Here is a 17,500-nt window from a genome sequence, read left to right on the forward strand (position 1 = left end):
CACTGCACCCGCCTCCTGCTCCAAGCGTGGAAATTAATTATGGGATCTGTACTACAAACTGATGATGTCTGTTCAGGTCAATTTCCTTCATAATTTGCACAAAGTGGAATCCTTATTAATCATTAATTTTAAAATTAATTTGCCCTAATTCAGGATGCTTGTGTGGTGCTACTTGTGAAGACTCACTCCTCCTCTTCCCTTCCAGCTCTACGGGACCACCGGATTGAACTCGTACGGTCTTCCTGGCACGAACTGAGCATCAACATCAGTGACATCACGCTGTCAGACGAGGGCCAATACACGTGCTCCCTCTTCACCATGCCCGTCAAGACCGCCAAAGCCTTTCTCACGGTGCTGGGTGAGTGTCAGAGTCAGGCAGAGGACTAGACCATTCGGCCCCACTCCTCCACCCTTGCTCTTGCTCTCAGAATTCACCTTTATTATCACTGACTTATCAGGTGAAATGTGTTGTTTTGTGGCAGCAGTCCTGTGCAAGGACATAAATGATCATAAATTACAGAATAAATAAAAAATGGGAATGATGATGTAGTTCATGGGTTCATGGACTGCTAGGCAGGGGAGAAATGACTTCAGGCTCCAGTACCTCCTCTCTGATGATGGTAGCAATGAGAAGAGGGCATGCCCTGGGTTGTCTTTTTCTTAAACCCACACCTTTTCTCACACCAACCGGGGTATAGACCACCGACAGCACCTCACCAGGTCCTCTGTCCTGGTCCAAAGGTTCATCAGCCCTGTGGCTTTCACTTTCACCGAACAACTACATAAGCAAAAATCCTTCCTCTCCCAGGGATGAGGTCTTTGGAGTTTGTGTAGCTCTGGGTCTTTACGGGAAGGGGTTGCTAGTTGTATGTCTAACCCTCGTCCTTCCACAGTTCTGGGTGATGGAGGTCCTTAACGATGGATGCTGCCTGCTTGAGGCATCTTCTCCAGAGAGATGGGTGAATCTGAGGGATTCATTGCCATGGATGGCTGTGGAGGCCAAGTCTTAATGGATACTTAAGGTGGAGGTTGATAGATTCTTGATTGGTCAGGGCATGAAGGGATACGGGGAGAAGGCAGGAGATTGGAGCCAAGAGGAAAATTGGATCAGCCATGATGAAATGGTGGAACAGACTCAATGGGCCAAATGGCCTAATCCTGCTCCTATGTCTTCTTGTCTGATGGCCTTATGGTCTTTTGAAGATGCCCTCGACGTTGGGGGGGGGGGCTAGTGCCCAGATCTTTGCACGTGTCATTTAAATGTCATATGGTTATATACAGGAAAGCAATGGAGGGTTATGGTCTGAGTGCAGGTCGGTGGGATGAGGTGAGAGTAAGAGTTCGGCACGAACTAGAAGGGCCGAGATGGCCTGTTTCCGTGCTGTAATTGTTATATGGTTATATGTGGATGTCCTGAAATACAGACCCATGCTATTGAAAATATCAGCCTCAGGTTTGTAATAACTGACGTACCCTATGAAATTTCTCATTTTGCGGCAGCGGTACAGTGAGGGCGCAGTGATGTCTGCTATTTATGGGGCAGCACCTCCTGAAGGTGGTGGAGAGGGTTGTGCCCGTGATGGAGCACGCGGAACCTACAGCTTAGTGCATCCTCTTGCCATCCTGTGCACTGGAACCTCCACACCAGATGGTGATGCAACCCATCAGAATGGTCTCCACTGTGTACCTGCAGGAGTCTCTTCAAACTCCGAACAAAGTATAGCCGTGCTCATGCCTTCTTCATGACTGTGTAGCGGTGTGCTACACACAGCGCTAGAATAACCACACGCAGTCGGTGAGTTAGAGTTGCGATGAAAGAGATTTATTCAAACTTCGCGGCCTGCTTTAAAGCCTTCCCGTTCCCGCCCTCCCTCGTGTGTGCTAGAAAGTGGGTCGCCACATAACCCCCCCCCCCCCAGAACTGGCGATACCTCCCCCAATGTCCACAGTCTGGATCGGCCCCTGCGCCGCGGTGCCTGAGCCTGGACCGGCTGTGCCAAGTCCACATGGGCCGGTTTGAGTCGGTCCACCGTGAAAACCTCCTCTCTCCTCCCAATGTCCAGCACGAATGTGGACCCGTTCTTCCTGATCACCTTAAACGGCCCCTCGTAGGGCCGCTGTAGCGGTGCCCGGTGTCCGCCCCGTCGTACAAAAAGAAACTTACAGTTCTGCAGGTCTTTGGGTACGCAAGTCGGGCTCTGTCCGTGCTGTGAAGTGGGGATGGGGGCCAGGTTACCGAGCCTCTCCCGTAGTCTGTCCAGGACTGCTGTGGGTTCTTCCTCTTGCCCCCTTGGGGCTGGTATGAACTCTCCTGGGACGACCAGGGGCGCGCCGTACACCAACTCGGTGGACGAGGTGTGCAGATCCTCGGGCGCCGTGCGGATTCCGAGCAGGACCCAGGGAAGTTCATTCACCCAGTTAGGCCCCTCCAGGCGGGCCATGAGAGCTGACTTCAGGTGACGGTGGAAGCGCTCCACTAGTCCGTTTGACTGTGGGTGGTAGGCAGTTGTATGGTGTAGCTGAGATCCTAAAAGGCTGGCCATAGCCGACCACAGACTGGAGGTGAACTGGGCGCCCCTGTCGGAGGTAATGTGGGCCAGTACCCCGAAGCGGGCTACCCAGGTTGCGATTAGTGCTCGAGCGCAGGATTCGGAGGTGGTGTCGGTGAGTGGGACTGCCTCTGGCCATCTGGTGAACCGGTCTATCATAGTTAGGAGGTACCGCGCTCCTCGTGACACTGGCAGGGGCCCCACGATATCCACATGAATGTGGTCGAACCTCCGGCGGGTGGGTTCGAACTGCTGCGACGGAGCCTTAGTGTGCCACTGCACCTTGGCCGTTTGGCACTGCATGCACGTTTTGGCCCATTCACTGACCTGCTTACGAAGTCCATGCCACACGAACCTGTTGGAGACCAGCCGGACGGTTGTCCTGATGGAGGGGTGCGCTAAGTTGTGAATGGATTCGAAAACCCGCCAGCGCCAGGCTGCTGGGACAATGGGGCGGGGTTGGCCGGTAGCTATGTCACATAGTAGGGTCCTCTCACCTGGGCCTACGGGGAGGTCTTGCAGCTGCAAACCGGAGACTGCAGTCCTGTAACTGGGGATCTCAGCGTCTGCCTGCTGTGCCTCTGCCAGCGCTGCATAGTTCACCCCCTGGGACAGGGCCTGTATGGTAGGTCTGGAAAGTGCGTCCACCACGACGTTGTCCTTTCCCGAGACATGCCGGATGTCCGTCGTGTACTCGGAGATGTAGGACAGATGTCACTGCTGGCGGGACGACCAGAGGTCGGACACCTTTGTGAACGCAAAGGTAAGCGGTTTGTGGTCTGTGAACGCGGTGAAGGGCCTATCTTCTAAGAAGTACCTGAAATGCCAGATTGCCAGATATAGTGCCAATAGCTCCCGGTCGAAAGCACTGTATTTGAGTTCAGGTGGTCGTAGGTGTTTGCTGAAGAATGTCAGGGGTTGCCAGCGACCCTCGATGAGTTGTTCCAGCACTCCACTGACTGCTGTGTTGGATGCGTCCACCGTGAGGGCAGTAGGAACGTCCGTTCTGGGGTGCACTAGCATCGCGGCGTTTGCCAAGGCTTCTTTGGTTTTAACGAAAGCGGTTGCGGCCTCTTCGTCCCAGGTAATGTCCTTGCCCTTACCCGACATTAGGGTGAACAGGGGGCGCATGGTTCAGGCTGCTGAGGGGAGGAAACTGTGGTAGAAATTCACCATACCCACAAATTCCTGCAGGCCTTTGATTGTGTTGGGTCGGGGGAAGTTGCGGACCGCGTCTACCTTGGTGGGCAGCGGGGTTGCCCCATCTTTAGTAATCCGGTGGCCCAGGAAGTTGATGGTGTCCAGTCCGAACTGGCATTTGGCTGGGTTGATTGTAAGGCCGAATTCGCTCAGGCAGGAGTAGAGCTGGCGGAGGTGGGACAGATGCTCCTGGCGACTATTACTGGCTATGAGGATGTCGTCCAAATAGATGAATGCAAAGCCCAGGTCATGTCCCACCGCGTCCATTAGCCGCTGGAACATCTGTGCGGCAATTTTAGACCAAACAGCATTCGGAGGAATTCGAAAAGTCCGAATGGGGTGATAAGTGCTGTTTTGGGGATGTCGTCTGGATGTACAGGGATTTGATGGTATCCCCGGACGAGGTCTACCTTGGAAAAGATCCTTGCGCCGTGTAGCTTTGCTGCGGAGTCTTGAATGTGCGGCATAGGGTAGCGGTCTGGCGTTGTAGCCTCGTTCAGTCTGCGGTAGTCACCGCATGGTCTCCAGCCCCCCCGTTGCCTTGGGCACCATGTGAAGGGGAGAGGCCCATGGGCTGTCGGACCGTCGTATGATCCCCAATTCCTCCATCTTCTTGAACTCCTCCTTCGCCAGTCGGAGCTTGTCCGGGGGAAGCCTTCGAGCACGGGCGTGGAGGGGTGGTCCCTGGGTTGGGATGTGGTGCTGTACTCCGTGTCTGGGCATGGCTGCCGTGAGCTGCGGTGTCAGTACTGATGGGAAATCCGCCAGGACCCTGGTGAATTCATCGTCGGACAGCGTGATGGAGTCCAGGTGTGGGGCTGGCAACTGTGCTTCACCCAGGGAGAACGTTTGAAAAGTCTTGGCGTGGACTAATCGCTTCCCTTGCAGGTCGACCAGCAGGCTGTGGGCTCATAGAAAATCCGCCCACAGGAGTGGTTGGGCCACGACGGCCAGTGTGAAGTCCCACGTGAACCGGCTGGAGCTGAACTGTAGCCGCGCCGTGCGGGTGCCGTAGGTTCGTATTGTGCTGCCATTTGCGGCCCTCAGGGTGGGTCCTGGTTCTCTGTTGCAGGTGTCGTAACTCGGAAGTAAAACGCTGATCTCCGCTCCGGTGTCGACCAAAAAGCGGCGTCCCGACTGCTTGTCCTAGACGTACAGGAGGCTGTCCTGATGGCCAGCCGCCGTAGCCATCAGCGGCGGCTGGCCCTGGCATTTCCCGGGAATTTGCAGGGTGGTCTGCAGCGGCAGGCCTCTGTGCCCCACCGCTGGTGGTAGAAACACCATTGTTCGTTGGGCTCCTCACTCCCGTCGCCGGGTTTTGTAGGCTCTGCTGCCGGGCCTGGTCTGGTCTGTCGTTGGGCACGCGGCTTGGTGATCTGTGTGACGGATGCCCCTCTCTCTTTCCTGGCATTCCAAAGCACATTTGCTCGGGCCGCCACCTCCCGGGGGTTGCTGAAATCTGCGTCGGACAGCAGCGGGCATATGTCCTCGGGCAGTTGCTCTAGGAACGCCTGCTCAAACATGAGGCAGGGTTTGTGTCCTTCAGCCAGGGCCAGCATCTCGTTCATTAATGCTGACGGCGGCCTGTCTCCCAAACCATCCAGGTGCATTAAGCGGCGTGCTCGTTCACGCCGTGAGAGTCCGAAAGTCCTTATGAGCAGGGCTTTGAATGCTGTGTATTTGCCGTCCTCCGGGGGCGACTGTATAAACTCCTCAACTTGTGCAGCAGTCTCCTGGTCGAAGGAAATCAGCACGTAGTAGTAGCGAGTGGACTCCGAGGTTATCTGCCGAATGTGGAATTGTGCTTCTGCTTGTTTGAACCATAATTGGGGTCGCAGCGTCCAGAAGCTTGGCAGTTTTAACAAAACTGCGTGAACAGATGCAGCGTCGGTCATCTCTGGTCCAAATATCGTTTGGGCCGTCGGGCTCACCAATTGTAGCGGTGTGCTACACACAGCGCTAGAATAACCACACGGAGTTGGTGAGTTAGAGTTGCGATGAAAGAGATTTATTCAAATTTCGCAGCCTGCTTTAAAGCCTTCCCGTTCCCGCCCTCCCTGGGGCGGGATTGCTGTGGGGAATGCATATTCCCAGACCCTTTCTGCACGTGGGATTTTCCCCCTGCTGGTGAAGATGACCTGGTGCCTTTTTTGGGGCCGGCCCTCTGCCTGCGCGCGCTGTTGTGAGCCGGTTCGTGTGTGCTAGAAAGTGGGTCGCCACAACTGCATCAATATCTTGGGCCCAGGATAGATTATTACAGACCCCTCAATGAAGACTGGTGTGTGTTTTCTCTCGACTTCGCATCATTCAGTTCCTTGGTTTTGCTGACATTGAGTGTAAGGTTGTCATTGTGGCACCACTCAACCAGCCGAACCATCTGACTCCTGTCCACTGCCTCAGTCTGGTGTCACCAGTGTGAGTTCCACATCCCTCCCGTGCTCCAGCAGATACCTCTCTCCACAATCCCCTTCAGAGAGTAGAATATTCAAACAGAACAGGATATTCAGCCCCATATCTCCCCACTGACTATGATGCCGCAGGTTATAAGAATCAGGAAGTCACATTGCAATTGTATAAAATTTTGGTTAGACCACTCTTCTAGTTCAAGTTGTTACTTAACCATGCACATGTATACTACCAAACAAAGCAGTTGGACCAAGATAGAGAGCACAGTACATATAACTCACCCGCATTAAGTAATATTACCACAAATACTTTCATAAATAATAAACTCACTGAGTATTGTTCACGATTCTGGCCGCCCTATTACAGGCACAATGCAGAACACTTCAACGCCAAACTTTCATGCAGCCATATCTTGATTTGCTATGTTGGAATTTATCCGATACCACCCTGCAGAGTGAGCACTGGGTAAGCCAGACAGCAGCTTAAGTTGGCTCCCGGTGAATGTAATTCACTTTGGCCTTGATTGGAGGGTGACGCTGAACAAATGCAAACAAATTAATAGTGACATTGGACTGATGCAGGAATATGGGAAATTGAACTGTCCCGTTGGGAATTGCGAATGTGGTACACGGAAGGAAGCCTCTTTATTAAAAGGTGACAATTTGAAAAATAAAATTATTTTACAAGTTCTGTGAATGTAGAGACAAATTAATCTCCTTAATTACTTCTATTTCCCATTCCCCATTAACGAGTGTTTAACCAATTAGCGCTGTGGGAGGTGATAGCAGTGTACGGTGAACACAGGCAGAGGCAGACAGGCCACTGGGCACTGCTCGGGCTGGTCAGGAGATCACCCACCATCACTACCTGAGGCCGGGCTCCCACACTGTGACCTGTAGCTGTGAGGATTCACACAGACTCAACCTAACACATTGCCATGCCCACTGGCTTCACCCGTAACCGAGTCTCTTTCTGTCTCTCTCTCTCTATCTCTATCTCTCTATCATCTCTTTCTCCCTATCTCTCTCTCTATCCCTCTATATATCTCCTTCTCATTCTCACACACAGACACACGCAGACACATGCACACACGCGAAACACACACACATACACACACACACAAACATACACGCTCACACATAAGATACACACACAGACACATACATACACACGCACAAACACACACACACGTACAAATACACTCCCACAAACACATACACACTCACACACAAACACAAACACGTACAAACACACACATACACAAATACACACACACACATATACGCAAACACAGACTCACAAACTCACACAACACACTCACACAAACACGCTCCCACATTTTCACACAAACACAGACACACACACACACTCACACAAATGCACACACTCACATACTCACATACTTACACAAACACGCACACACACACTCACACTCAAAGACACACAAACACACACACACACACACGCGCGCGCACACACACGCACACAGACACACACACTCACACACACAAAGACACACACACACACACTCACAAAGACACACGTGCGCGTGTGCACACACACACACACACACACACAAAGTGACCCTGTGGTTTGAACCATGGTAACTGCACCCTGAGCAAGAGAAACCTGCATCCTCCGCTGGTGTGCAAGTGGTGCCTCAGGAACAGCATTTCAGGATGGCAGAATTATACAGCTGGGACACATGCCATTTGGCCCATTCTGTCCATACCAACCACAGTGACTGTCTACAATAATCCCACCTGCCCACATCCCTCTCAACCTTTCCTCTTCAAGTTCCTGTCCCAGTGCTTTATCATGCTTGTAATTGTACCTGGCATATCACGTCCTCTGGCAGCTCAATCCACATACTCTCTGTGTGGGGTAAAAACTGCCCCTCAAAACTCCTCTCACGTTAAACCTACACCCTATGTTTTCAGTGACGATGGGTAAAGGAGTCTTAAATGAGCCAGAAGTCTCTGTAAATTCCCCACTCAGCCTCCTGTGCTCATGAGAACAATCCCAGGCAATTCAATCTCTTCTTAGAACTACAGCCTTCCATTCCAGGAAAGACCCCGGTGAATCTCCTCTGTCCCTTCTCAATTGTCACCACATCCTTTTCCAGTGTGGTGACCAGAGCTCCGCACACACACTCAGTGACCACTTTGTTCGGTACAGAGGTAAAATGGCCACTGGGTGTAGCCCAGTCTGGCATGACCAATGATTTGCTCAAAGAAAGAGGAGCTGCTTTATTTGTCACACAGAAACATCCAGCTGTAACATAACATCCCATGACATCCTGATAGCAAAACATGCTGACGCGGACTTGGAAAATACCGGTGCGACTGGGACGAGTCACTTTGGATCGATGAAAAGGAAGTCTGTTTGAATTTGGAATTGCCAGAATGGATAAGAGAGAAACAGTTGATGAGGTATATTTGGACCAACAGTCGGCTTTGATATGACATACACAGATCACAGGGGCTCATAAACACAAGAGATTCTGCAGATGCTGGAAATTCAGAGCAACACACAAAATGCTGGAGGAACTCAGCAGGTCAGACAGCATCTCTGCGGAGGAATAAACAGTCGATGTTTTGAACCCTTCATCAGGACTGGAAAGGAAGGGGGCAGAAGCCAAAATAAAAAGGTGGGGGGAGGGGAAGGGATACAAGCTTACCGGAGATGGGTGAGACCAGGGGCAGGCTCCCCAGGTTACAAATGACCTGACTGGAGAAAGCCCAATTTTACATAAATTCTCATGTACATTCCATTAAAGAGGTGTACCGGTTAGTAGGTTAATTCCTTACTTACTGCCTGTTACACCACTGGCATTTGGGGCAGCATGAAGGTCCTCCATGTCAGTAGTTTCCTCACAGTTTTCACTACTGTCAGTCCCGCAAATCCTGGTGGAGACGCAGGAATACCGTCGCACTCAGACATTGAAGGATTCTTCATTGCTGATTCCGTAACAGTTTTGTTTCAGCAGTCAGGGTTGTTAGCCCTGAGCTGAACACCTGAACCAGGAGGATTGGTGGATTGCTCTTAGCCTGTCCTCTACCCTTTGACCTTTTGGCAGGGGTGACCCTACCAAAAGCCAAAGCATAAAGCCCTGACCCCAACCAACAGAACTCTCCGGGTCATTGAAGCACGCAAGCCTCCCAACCCTATGGTAAGATTGTGGTCCTCTTGGAGGAGTAGGTGAATTGGTTATGGTAAATTGTCATAGAGTCACAGAAAAATACAGTTCAAAAGCAGGTCATTTGGCCCATCGAGTCTGTGCCAAACCATTTAAACTGCCTACTCCCATCGACCTGCACTGGTACCATAGCCCTCCATGCCTCGCTATCCATGTACCTATCCAAACTTCTCTTAAATGGTGAAATTGAGCTCACTTGCACTGGCATCTCGTTCCACACTCTTACCCCCTCTGAGTGATGAAGTTTCCTCTCATGTTCCCTTAAATATTTCACCTTTCACCCTTAACCCATGACCTCTGGTCATAGTCTCCATAAGACCATAAGACAAAGGAGCAGAAGTCAGCCATTCGGCCCATTGAGTCTGCTCCGCCATTTTATCATGAGCTGATCCATTCTCCCATTTAGTCCCACTCCCCCTCCTTCTCACCATAACCTTTGAGGCCCTGGCTATTCAAATACCTATCAATCTCTGCCTTAAATACACCCAATGACTTGGCCTCCACTGCCGTCCGTGGCAACAAATTCCATAGATTCACCACCCTCTGACTAAAAAAATTTCTTCGCATCTCTGTTCTGAATAGGTGCCCTTCAATCCTTAAGTCATGCCCTCTCATACTAGGCTCCCCCATCATGGGAAACAACTTTGCCACATCCACTCTGTCCATGCCTTTCAACATTCGAAATGTTTCTATGAGGTCCCCCCTCATTCTTCGAAACTCCAACATCAATGGAAAAAGCCTGCTTGCATTTACCCTATCTATACTTCTCAACATTTTTCATACCTCTATCAAATCTCCCCTCAATCTTCCAAGTTCCAAGGAATAAAGTCTTAACCTATTCAATCTTTCCTTCTAACTCAGGTCACAAGTCCTGGCAACTTCCTTATAAATTTTCGCTGTACTCTTTCAACCTTATTCACATCTTTCCCATAGGTCGGTGACCAAAACTGCAAACCATACTCCAAATTAGGTCATATGATTAGGCTAGGGGGAAAATCAGTGGGTTGCTGGGTGTGTGGCTCATTGTGCTGTACCTCTAAATAATAAAAAATTAAAAGAAGTTTAATCATGGGTTGTGTGAGTGTGGTTATTTAATGACATGAAATAATGATACAAGTGTATATAGTGAGATATGTTTATAATAGGACATGGATGTTTCTGACTTATGGAGAACGCGGAACAGGAATAGTACTGACCATTATGCCAGATTGAACTAGTCCAATTTGGCTGCACATATCGATATCCCTCCATTCCTCACCTGTCTAAATCCCATGTAAAGTTAAGAAAGTACAAAGGTACAGACGATGGTCCCACTAGCCAGAACCAGAGGGGATCACCATCAAATTTCTGAATCCATTGTTGGTCCTTTATTTTGAACTATTTATTTACTTTGTCGTTTGTTATGTTGCGGCATGGTCAAGCAGTGATTAGTGTAATGCAATAATATCACCGGTAATCAGGGTTCGATTCCCCCCACAGGGAAAGTTTGCACATTCTCCCTGTGACCATGTGGGTTTCCTCCGGGTGCTCTGGTTTCCTCCCACAGTACTGTCCCGGTTATTAAGTTAGCTGGTTACATGGTATAACTGGGCAGTGTGGACTCATTGGGCCTGATAGGCCTGGTGTCGTGCTGTATCTCTAAAGAAAATTGTCTTTGCACTGTACTGTTGCTACAAAATAATAACCTTCATGCCATATAGGACAGTGAAAATAAATGTGATTCCAATTCTGACAGCCTCTAGATAAGGGGGTTCAGCCTTTCTGAACAGAGGCAAAATTTCTTCAACCCAGAGGGGGTTTGAATCTTTGCAAGCACACAGGTCCCTGAAAAAAATACCAATACATTTGAAAGTGAACAGAGAAATTCACCAGGATGTTGTCGGGACTTGTGGACCTGAGTTATAGGGAAAGGTTGAATAGGTTAGGAATTTATTCTCTAGACCGTAGGAGAATGCAATTCAAGATTCAAGACTGTCAATCTTCAGTTGACGAGTGTAAAGGAGAACAAAATGATTGTTACTGGTGCAGCAGAAAAAACACAACAAGATAAAGATAAGATAAAAAACCCACAATAAATATAAATGTAAAAACGATCCTATAAAACAGAATGTACGGTGAACTGTTAGATAAACACACTGATTGTATGTACGTAAAGTGACACTGGGTGATGTGCATGTATTGGTAGTTGGGGGTGTGGATGATGGGTTAGTGGGTGGAGGTGATGATCAGCCTTATTGTTTGTGCAAAGTAACTGTTTTTGAGTCTGGTGGTCCTGCTGTGGATGCTACATAGCCTCCTCACTGATGGGAGTGGGACAAACAGTCTATGAACAGAGTGGGTGGGATCGTTTAAGATGTTACTGGCCCTTTTCTGGCACCTTTCTGTATCTATAGTACTTTATGAAGACTTTATAAAGCACTGGTGAGATATCACTTGGAGTATTGTGAGCTGGCTTGGGCCCCTGATCTTCGAAAGGATGTGCTGAAAATGGAGAGGGTTCAAAGGAGGTTCATGAAAATAATTCGAGGGTTAAACGGCTTGTCATATGAAGAACGCTTGATGTTCTGGGCCTGTATTCACTGGAATTTAGAAGAATGAGGAGTGACCTGATTGAAACCTATCGAATTGTGAAAGGCCTGGATAGAGTGGATGCAGAGAGAATGTTTCCTATAGTGGGGGAGTCTCGGACCAGAGGACACAGATAGAGTGGATGTGGAGAGGATGTTTCCTATAGTGCGGGAGTCTAGGACCAGAGGACACAGATAGAGGGGATGTGGAGAGGATGTTCCCTGTAGTGGGGAGTCTAGGACCAGAGGGCACAGATAGACTGGATGTGGAGAGGATGTTTCCTATAGTGCGGGAGTCTAGGACCAGAGGACACAGATAGAGGGGATGTGGAGAGGATGTTCCCTGTAATGGGGAGTCTAGGACCAGAGGGCACAGATAGAGTGGATGTGGAGAGGATGTTTCCTGTAGTGGGGGAGTCTCGGACCAGAGGACACAGGTAGAGTGGATGTGCAGAGGATGTTTCCTGTAGTGGGGAGTCTAGGACCAGAGGGCACAGATAGAGTGGATGTGGAGAGGATGTTTCCTGTAGTGGGGAGTCTAGGACCAGAGGGCACAGATAGAGTGGATGTGGAGAGGATGTTTCCAATAGTGGGGGAGTCTAGGAGTAGAGGACACAGATAGAGTGGATGTGGAGCGGATGTTTCCTGTAGTGGGGAGTCTACGACCAGAGGGCACAGATAGAGTGGATGTGGAGAGGATGTTTCCTGTAGTGGGGAGTCTAGGACCAGAGGGCACAGATAGAGTGGATGTGGAGAGGATGTTTCCTATAGTGGGGAGTCTAGGACCAGAGGACACAGATAGAGTGGATGTGCAGAGGATGTTTCCTGTAGTGGGGAGTCTAGGACCAGAGGGCACAGATAGAGTGGATGTGGAGAGGATGTTTCCTGTAGTGGGGGAGTCTCGGACTAGAGGACACAGATAGAGTGGATGTGGAGAGGATGTTTCCTGTAGTGGAGAGCCTAGGACCAGAGGACACAGATAGAGTGGATGTGGAGAGGATGTTTCCTGTAGTGGGGGAGTCTCGGACCAGAGGACACAGATAGAGTGGATGTGGAGAGGATGTTTCCTGTAGTGGGGAGTCTAGGACCAGAGGGCACAGATAGAGTGGATGTGGAGAGGATGTTTCCTGTAGTGGGGGAGTCTCGGACCAGAGGACACAGATAGAGTGGATGTGGAGAGGATGTTTCCTGTAGTGGGGAGTCTAGGACCAGAGGGCACAGATAGAGTGGATGTGGAGAGGATGTTTCCTGTAGTGGGGAGTCTCAGACCAGAGGACACAGATAGAGTGGATGTGGAGAGGATGTTTCCTGTAGTGGGGAGTCTAGGACTAGAGGACACAGATAGAGTGGATGTGGAGAGGATGTTTCCAATAGTGGGGGAGTCTAGGACTAGAGGACACAGATAGAGTGGATGTGGAGCGAATGTTTCCTATAGTGGGGGAGTCTAGGACCAGAGGACACAGAGTGGATGTGGAGAGGATGTTTCCTATAGTGGGGGAGTCTAGGACCAGAGGACACAGATAGAGTGGATGTGGAGAGGATGTTTCCTGTAGTGGGGAGTCTAGGACCAGAGGGCACAGATAAAGTGGATGTGGAGAGGATGTTTCCTATAGTGGGGGAGTCTAGGACTAGAGGACACAGATAGAGTGGATGTGGAGAGGATGTTCCCTGTAATGGGGAGTCTAGGACCAGAGGGCACAGATAGAGTGGATGTGGAGAGGATGTTTCCTGTAGTGGGGGAGTCTCAGACCAGAGGACACAGGTAGAGTGGATGTGCAGAGGATGTTTCCTGTAGTGGGGAGTCTAGGACCAGAGGGCACAGATAGAGTGGATGTGGAGAGGATGTTTCCTGTAGTGGGGAGTCTAGGACCAGAGGGCACAGATAGAGTGGATGTGGAGAGGATGTTTCCTGTAGTGGGGAGTCTAGGACCAGAGGACACAGATAGAGTGGATGTGGAGAGGATGTTTCCTGTAGTGGGGGAGTCTCGGACCAGAGGACACAGATAGAGTGGATGTGGAGAGGATGTTTCCTGTAGTGGGGAGTCTAGGACCAGAGGGCACAGATAGAGTGGATGTGGAGAGGATGTTTCCTGTAGTGGGGGAGTCTCGGACCAGAGGACACAGATAGAGTGGATGTGGAGAGGATGTTTCCTGTAGTGGGGAGTCTAGGACCAGAGGGCACAGATAGAGTGGATGTGGAGAGGATGTTTCCTGTAGTGGGGAGTCTCAGACCAGAGGACACAGATAGAGTGGATGTGGAGAGGATGTTTCCTGTAGTGGGGAGTCTAGGACTAGAGGACACAGATAGAGTGGATGTGGAGAGGATGTTTCCAATAGTGGGGGAGTCTAGGACTAGAGGACACAGATAGAGTGGATGTGGAGCGAATGTTTCCTATAGTGGGGGAGTCTAGGACCAGAGGACACAGAGTGGATGTGGAGAGGATGTTTCCTATAGTGGGGGAGTCTAGGACCAGAGGACACAGATAGAGTGGATGTGGAGAGGATGTTTCCTGTAGTGGGGAGTCTAGGACCAGAGGGCACAGATAAAGTGGATGTGGAGAGGATGTTTCCTATAGTGGGGGAGTCTAGGACTAGAGGACACAGATAGAGTGGATGTGGAGAGAATGTTCCCTGTAGTGGGGAGTCTAGGGCCAGAGGACACAGATAGAGTTGATGTGGAGAGGATGTTTCCTATAGTGGGGGAGTCTAGGACTAGAGGACACAGATAGAGTGGATGTGGAGAGAATGTTCCCTGTAGTGGGGAGTCTCAGACCAGAGGACACAGATAGAGTGGATGTGGAGAGGATGTTTCCTGTAGTGGGGAGTCTCAGACCAGAGGACACAGATAGAGTGGATGTGGAGAGGATGTTTCCTGTAGTGGGGAGTCTAGGACTAGAGGACACAGATAGAGTGGATGTGGAGAGGATGTTTCCAATAGTGGGGGAGTCTAGGACTGGAGGACACAGATAGAGTGGATGTGGAGCGAATGTTTCCTGTAGTGGGGAGTCTACGACCAGAGGGCACAGATAGAGTGGATGTGGAGAGGATGTTTCCTGTAGTGGGGAGTCTAGGACCAGAGGACACAGATAGAGTGGATGTGGAGAGGATGTTTCCTATAGTGGGGGAGTCTAGGACTAGAGGACACAGATAGAGTGGATGTGGAGAGAATGTTCCCTGTAGTGGGGAGTCTAGGGCCAGAGGACACAGATAGAGTTGATGTGGAGAGGATGTTTCCTATAGTGGGGGAGTCTAGGACTAGAGGACACAGATAGAGTGGATGTGCAGAGGATGTTTCCTATAGTGGGGAGTCTAGGACCAGAGGGCACAGATAGAGCGGATGTGGAGAGGATGTTTCCTATAGTGGGGAGTCTAGGACAAGAGAACACAGATAGAGTGGATATGGAGATGTTTCCTATGGTGGGAGAGTCCAGGACCAAAGGACACAGCTTCAAAATAGGGGAGCGGGTGTCCTTTTAAAATGGTGATGAGGGGTAATTTCTTTAGCCAGTGAGTTGTGAATCTGTGCAATTCTTTGCCACAGGAAACTGTGGAGGCCAAGTCTTTATGTATATTTAAGGCAGAGGGTGATAGGTGTTTGATTAGTCAGGGCTTGAAGGGATGCGGTGGGGTGGAGGGAGTGGGAGGCAGGAGATTAAGGCTGAGACGGAAAATGGATCAGCCATGATAAAATAGCAGAGCAGATTTGATGGACCAAATGGCAGTGATGCTGCTTGTTAGGGCACATCTGTAGAATGGTGTGTATAGATGTGCAAAGTCCAGCTCTCTTTAGTCTCCTCAGAAAGACGAGGTGTTGGTGAGTTTTCCTGATTGTGTGCTGAGTGTTCTGGGCCTTGAGAGATTGTGTGAAATGTGACTCCTCGGAGTTTGAAACTGCTCACTGCTTCCACTGCTGTGTTGCCGATGTGGAGAGGGTTGTGTGTGGTGTGAGAATGAGGGGAGATCTTAGGTTGATAAGACTGTGAGCGGTACAGATAGGGGTATAGGTAGGGCAGCTGGAGAGAGTGAAGAGGAGATTCACAAGGATATTGTTGGAACTCAAGGACCTGAGTTATAACGAGAGGTTGGACGGGCAAGGACTCTGTTCCATGGAGACGAGGAGATAGATGACATTACAGAAGGTACAAAATCACGAGGGTGAGTGAACTTTGTCTTTTCTCCCAGAGAAAGGGAATCAAAAAATAGAGGGCATACCTTTGAGATGAGAGGGGGAAGATTTAAAGGGGGCCTGAGGGGCAATTTTTTCACCCAAGGAGTGTTTAATTTGTAGGAGAAGTTGCCAGAGGAAGTGGTTGAGTCAGGTACATAAACAACATTTAAAAGACATTTGGACAGGTATGTGGATAGGAAAGGTTTAGAGGGATACAGGCCAAACACAGACAAGTGAGACAGACCGATGAGAATCTTCATCATCGTGGCCAGAGTAATCTGTTTCAATGCTCTGTGATTCTATGACAAGTTCTCAGCACAGGCAGAGTGTGAAGGCTCGGACGCTGAATATATTCAGAAGGGAGATGGGAAGAGCTCTGGGCAGTAAGAGAACCAGGGATGTTGCTTTAGTCCAGTAGATCGGGACTGTCATTGAACCCTGGACCTGTCCTACTACCGTTTCTGTTCCTTGGGGTGAAGATCTCAGACGATCTCACCTGGTCCAGGAACACCACTAGGATTGTGAAACGGGCCCAGCAGAGATTGCACTTTCTGAGGAAGCTTAAGCAAGCATCACTCCCCACTAGCATCTTAATTACATTCTATAGAGGCGTGGTTGAGAGTGTGCTGATCTTTTGCATCACAACCTAGTACTCCAGCTGCAGTGCTGTCGACAAAAAAGCCTTGCAGAGGGTGGTTAGGGGAGCAGAGAAGGTTATTGGGGTCTCCCTACCTTCTGTCCAAGACCTCTTTCAGAGTCGATGCCTCCAGAAGACACGGTACATCATTAAAGACCCCTCACACCCTCTCCATGAACTGTTTGTTCTTCTGCCATCAGGCAAGCGTTACAGGAGCATCAAAACTAAAACCACAAGGCTACTAAACAGCTTCCTCCCACAGGCAGTCAGACTGCTAAATAGCTGCTCTACCTGACTCTGCTTTGCACACTTTTAACTTGCACTGGACACTTATAACTGATTTAACTGACATGTGGCTGTTGTGTTTTACTATTTATTGTTATGTTTATTATTTAGTGTTGCGTTTGTTATGTTATGATTGCATTGCCCCTGAGAAACGCTGTCTCATTCTGCCCTGCAGAGCTGATGTACGGTTAGAATGACAATAAAGGTTTTTGAATCTTTGAGTCCACTTAGCCCACATGATCTCTGCTGGCCCAGACTCCAGTGGGTGTACTCTGCAAGAATCTCATTCTGACTTGCTTCTCTGGAGACATCCTCAGGGTCTGAGCCTTGATTGCCTTCCGTCACGTTACATCACCGATTGGCTGGAAATCAAGCTGCTGAGCTCACAGCAAGCAGGATGCCTTTCATGCCATCAGCCCTATCCTAGCCCTTCAAAGCAATTCTGCCACTGGATCTTTCCCCTAACCTCAACTGTACAACATCAAACCA

At 49.8% G+C, this 17,500-nt stretch overlaps 1 protein-coding gene across 2 annotated transcripts in view; it reads left to right on the plus strand.

Moving 5' to 3' along the window:
• Positions 1 to 228: 228 nt before the first annotated feature.
• LOC140198789 (cell adhesion molecule 2-like) overlaps positions 229 to 17,500 on the plus strand; it is a 172,779-nt gene continuing 155,507 nt past the window's right edge. For both annotated transcript variants that reach the window (XM_072259819.1, XM_072259820.1), the window contains exon 1: positions 229 to 358. In XM_072259819.1, the coding sequence (XP_072115920.1) occupies positions 319 to 358 (40 nt within the window). In that variant the 5' untranslated portion in view covers positions 229 to 318. The remainder of the gene's footprint in view (positions 359 to 17,500) is intronic.

Source organism: Mobula birostris, chromosome 6, assembly GCF_030028105.1.
Source record: "Mobula birostris isolate sMobBir1 chromosome 6, sMobBir1.hap1, whole genome shotgun sequence".
In the NCBI taxonomy this organism is placed as follows: Eukaryota; Metazoa; Chordata; class Chondrichthyes; order Myliobatiformes; family Myliobatidae; genus Mobula; species Mobula birostris.